The 5,447-nt window shown below is 30.6% G+C and overlaps 1 protein-coding gene across 1 annotated transcript; it reads right to left on the reverse strand.

Annotated features, from left to right (window-relative positions):
* Positions 1 to 1,877: 1,877 nt before the first annotated feature.
* On the reverse strand, positions 1,878 to 3,221 carry LOC120090164 (NDR1/HIN1-like protein 6). Its single transcript, XM_039047691.1, has 2 exons — positions 3,051 to 3,221; positions 1,878 to 2,794 (listed from the first exon to the last, which is right to left on the reverse strand). The coding sequence occupies exon 2, from the start codon at positions 2,756 to 2,758 to the stop codon at positions 2,159 to 2,161; it is 600 nt and encodes a 199-aa protein (XP_038903619.1). The 5' UTR covers positions 2,759 to 2,794; positions 3,051 to 3,221; the 3' UTR covers positions 1,878 to 2,158.
* Between the last annotated feature and the right edge of the window lie 2,226 nt (positions 3,222 to 5,447).

Here is a 5,447-nt window from a genome sequence, read left to right on the forward strand (position 1 = left end):
AAAGGTACTAGCAGAAGGTTTGTTGTTAGATATACTGCTAATGTACACTTAGAATGTTAATTGCTATTGGATATATTACTAATATACTCATGTTTGACTTTAAAATGTTTACTGATTGATGTCTAATACACTTATGTGTTATAAGTTATATCTGATATATTGTTGATACACTTGAAATATCATGCTTATAAAATAAACACGCATGCTTTACTTTAACATATGTTATTAATTGAATGTTGATTATTGATACACTTGACATGTTGATTTAGTTAGATATAATATTGATATACCAAATTTATAGTAAATAGAAAAATTAAAACTGGATTTAAAGCAAGAAATCAAACCAACTAATCAAAATCTAAATCAGAAAAAAAAAATTAATTTTACTAAAGAACATTAAAACGAGAAACAAAGATATCCTGTAATCAAACAAAATAAAATAAAATAAAAAGTAACATACAAATAAAATTGAAAAAAGTATATATGTGATAAGTGTATTAAGATCATGTTGAGGGAAGACAAACAGTTATTGAGAGAGAAGAAATAAGATTCAAAAATTGAAAATACATATATAAAAGAGGACTCAAAAATTGATATTTAGATATATCAATCAACAGATACACTTAAAATGATATACATCAGTACATCCAACTACCAAAAGCTAAAAGCTTCAGAAAAAAGAAGAGTACAAATTCTAATAGTTGAAAAGGAAAAAAACGACATATATATATAAACGAAAATTAAAAGTTGATTTTATTGCCATATCTGTGAGAAAGTGTGTGACACGCTCTTTTTTTACCAACTTTGAATCATAACCAATCCTAATAGGATTTAAACAAGTTAATTAAAATTAATGAAAACTTTTTTTTAACGTGAATCCAGTTATATAAATTAACAAAATTTTCGTTATCAAATAATTTAAACAATAAATTCATGCAAATAAATACAACCCAGAAATTAAAACTAACACTTTTAAACACCTAATTTGATTTTAATAAAAAGATTGGTATGAGATTTAAAGATCAATTCAACCCACATAAATCTACATTAAACAATTAATTTAAGGAACAAATATTGCAATTAATTTCATGCAATAAAATATAACATTAAATTAATTGCAAAATTAGAGTGGTTCGACAATTTTATAGTGGTTCGGCACAACCGGCTTACGTCCACTTCCCAAGTTTCTTTTGGGTACTTCACTAGGAGGCTTTTGACTCTTTCCACGACATAGAATCAAACTATTACAACGTTCTTTTTTCGAGCGCAAGAACAAATCCGAACCTTTCCACGATTGAAGATCAAATTGTTACAACGACTCTTTTTCCGAGATCAAGAACAACCCTTACAAAATGTTTATAAAAATAAAGAGCACACTTGACAAACTCTCTACAAAAGTGAATTTACAAATTGTAACAACAAATTAATCCTTACAACATAAAATACCTCTCTAAAAAAATGAAAAGAAGAAAATTGGAGCTCAAAAAGAGTAACAATGGAAGTTTTGAGTTATGGAGGATTGAAAAATAATGTAAAACTGTTGTTATAATTTTGGAGAAGATGAGAGTTTAAATAGAGAGGAAAATTTGTTGAAAACCACATTTAATTTATACCATTAGATGTTGGTAAAAAAAATTGAATGGTTGATATTTAAACTCAACTAGCCGTTAGACACAAACAAAAAAATAATATAATAATATATATCTTTTTAAATCATTTTTTTTTAAAAAAAATTTAATAAAAAGTAATTTCCACCATGTGTCCAAAACTAGCAATTAGACACAAATATAAAATAATATTAAATTCATTTTTTTATTTAACAAAATCAATTTCTTTTAATTCTCTTTTCTTTTGATAAAAACTAAAATCCACCAATTGCAAATTTAAAGCCCCATGTGTCACTCACTCTATACCTCCGAGTGGCAATCTCTAATGGATCCAATTTGATAAGAAAACTTATGTCACATCAGTTTGATATTTTTCCGTTAAACTTGTTTCGGTCATACCTTTTTCGTTTGAAATCCGATTTGAGTGATTCAAATTTCGTTGGAATCATTGTTTCAAGCTCTACGCAATAGGTACTTCAAAACACTCAAATTGTTAATGAATAAAAACAGGTTTGTTATCATCAAAATATTAATTAATTAATAAATTAAAATTAGTTAATTTTTTTATTCACCACCAGCTCTCCGGTCCGATTGCCGGAGTTCAGGTTCCGGCCCGCTCCGTCGTCGACTGTTTCGTTGCTAACCACTGTTTCGATCTTCAAACTCGTTGTGTTTTCCTTCGATTGAATAAAGCTCGGTGCGATCATCGATCCTAATTCAGTACGAGTACCTTCTCCGGCGGCGATTTCAACCTCGATATCGCCGTAATTTAGCGATAACTTTGAGTTAGGGTTCTTGATTTCGATTCGACCGATTGTTTTGGCGTTTAAATACGAGCCGTCCGATTTGTCGGTGACGTTGAATTTGGAGATCCGGAATGATTGAAGATGAAACACAGGAAGTTTAGGTTCAAACCAGAGGTATAAAACGCCACCGACGGCGACAATCACCACGATTAAGAACAGGACGAAAAGGCAGACGAAGCAACAGCATCTCCGGCAGCAGCTCCGTCGCTTCTTGTTCTTCTGGCTTAAAGGAGACGGTAGTATCAGTTTCCTCACCGGCGGTCTTGGCACCGGCAGAGCAGTGTGATTTGGATCTTTATACCCTGGAGGCTTCTGGAGGATAGGTTTCAATGGCGGCTCTGCCATATTCTCTGAACAACTCAACAAATTCTTCACGGAAATCTGATTTAATTACAGTCGGAATAAAAAATCAATGCAGAAAACGAGACAGAGAAAAAGGAATCGAATCAATTCAGTTAATCAGTCAAGTACATGCATCACATTAAATAATAGGAAATAGAGAATTTCGTTTCCTTGGGAAAGAAAGAGGGAAAAAAATGGAATTCCATCTCATCGTAATGTGCAACGGAACGGAACATATCTGGGAAACAGGAGATCGGAAATGATCAAGAAAGAAGAAGAAGATGAAGATGATCACCTTAGAAGAAAATCGGTGACCGGAGATCTGCTGGAACTCCGATCATCCGTGGAGAAGAAAATGACGGAAAATGAGAGAGGGAGAGAGAGAGAGAGAGAGAGAGAGAGGAGGAAGAAGACTGAAGTCTTGTGACGGTGACGGAAATTTGGGCATGCAAGGCCTTTCGACTGATTGCGTCACAGAAATTCCAATTTGGTATAAACATATTATCATATTTATACATTTAATTCGATTATTTTAAGTATATTTCAATAATTTTAGGTTAGAGGTTTGATGTCTCACTCTACATATTAAAAAAGAAAAATATATCTCAAATTTAAAGAGTCCTTTATTAGGATTATTTAGGAATGGTTTATTAAATTATAAAAATTAAATTCCAGCTTTTTCTAATTTATAGAGACTGAATTTACATTTTAACATAAATTTATTTAATTTTAAATTTAGAAAAATCAATTTATTTATTAAATTCCATGTTGTATTGTTTTAACACTAGTAATTGTCTCGTTTACAATTTAAAGTTTTCTTTTGTGTAAATGAATTTAGATCCTCCCTTAAAGTTATGATTTAAAGTCATTAATACATAATATTTAGGCATGTGTAAAATTTAATGCACGACATTTATGTAATGTTGAAATCAAAACAAACATATTTATGTAGATATAAGAGTTTGAAGCCTAGTGACAGATATATATTATAGGTACAAGGTACAAATTAACTTTGGGGGCATCATGAGTTTGTTATTAAATAATTAATTCAAATTGATGATAAGAACTAAATTAAGAGTTTGATAAAAGTACGTAGAGATTATTGATGAGAGCTTTATCAAAATCTTATGGACTAAATTTTAACGGTAAATTATCTCATTAACAATGGTCAATTTTGTAATTTAACATAAATTTATTCTATTTCAAATTATAAATTTTGGATCATTATATTGTAGTTACAGTTTTCCTTTCGTATATATTAATTATTTTAAAAAATTATATTTTTAACTTTCATGTTATATTGTCTAACATTCTAATAATTGTGTAATTTAAAATTTAAAATTTCTTAAGTAAATTAGAATTATGTTTTAAATACATTAACACATAATTTTTGGGCATGTATAAGATTTAATGCGCAACATTAAATAAAAATGTTGGAATCAAGTTAAACACATGTATATAGATATAAGAGTTGAAGCCTAATGTATAGATATATATTATACGTGCAAGTTTCGGGGTAATTATGAGTTTGTTATAAATAATTAATTCAAATTTAATGCTAGGAACTAAATTAAGGGATTGTTTTTAAATATAGAAAAATGAACCAAAATATTTATAATTATTGCAAAATTTCATTGTCTATCTACGAGAGACCGCGATAAACTACTATATGTGTCTACCTTTGTCATGATAGATATAGATAGTAGTCTATCGTGGTCTATTCCGTTCTATCGCGGATAAACTGTGATATTTTGCTATTATTTTAAATATTTTCAGCAGTTTTATCATTTAAAATAATTTTTCCTACATTAAGAGTTTGACAAAAAAAAAAAAAAAAAAACATAGTGACCGTATAATGAAACAAGTATGTTTCGAACCTATAAATTTGAACCTTTCATAAATTTTGTATTCCAATTTCTAAAGTCCCATTTGATTTTTATCCTTTGTTGAAACTAAAGGACTTAGGTGATTGTTTATAGTCTTGGGGTTATGATAGTAATTTACCTTACCCTAATTATCTTTCTTTTTTTGTGTTAAGGCTTGTCAGAGCCTATAAATAAGAACTCTCGTGTACCTTCCATATTATGTTAAAAAAAATAATAAAAATGAGACTCTCTATCATGGTTTTTTCTAAAGCCACTTCATCCTGTCGTTGGAATCTGAAGCCATTGCTATTGAGTCTTCCGCCCAACACAGAGGCAAGTCACTAGCCGCGTATAATGTGTCAGCTGCAAGCTACAGTCCAACTCTTAAACAGTCGCCAGCCGCATACCTGTTGTCGCCGAGATTTCCTTCTCCTATGCCGCCAAGCTATAGACACCTGGATTGATTGGTCTATCTTCGACAATGGTTCAACAACAGGTTGCTAATCTTTAGGCGAGTTTTCAACAAAAAATCGCTGCTCTTAGGACAACCCTAGGCATTTCCACAAACTTAAATTCAAGTGTGTTGAATTCAAACGTTCCTTCTGGTCTACTGATGTATCTAGAGAATATGATAACCTCTTTCCCTGCTTTAACTACTGCAAACTATTTGTCTTGGTGTATGGGAAATTCCACAGACTTAATTGCAGGAGAAAAGTTAAATGACTATACTTATTTCTCCTGGTCTAAATCCATTAAAATGGCTCTTGAGGGGCGTCACAGGTTTGGGTATCTAACTTGTAAGATACCTAGACCTAGACCAGGGGATC

This window comes from Benincasa hispida, chromosome 1, assembly GCF_009727055.1.
Source record: "Benincasa hispida cultivar B227 chromosome 1, ASM972705v1, whole genome shotgun sequence".
In the NCBI taxonomy this organism is placed as follows: domain Eukaryota; kingdom Viridiplantae; phylum Streptophyta; class Magnoliopsida; order Cucurbitales; family Cucurbitaceae; genus Benincasa; species Benincasa hispida.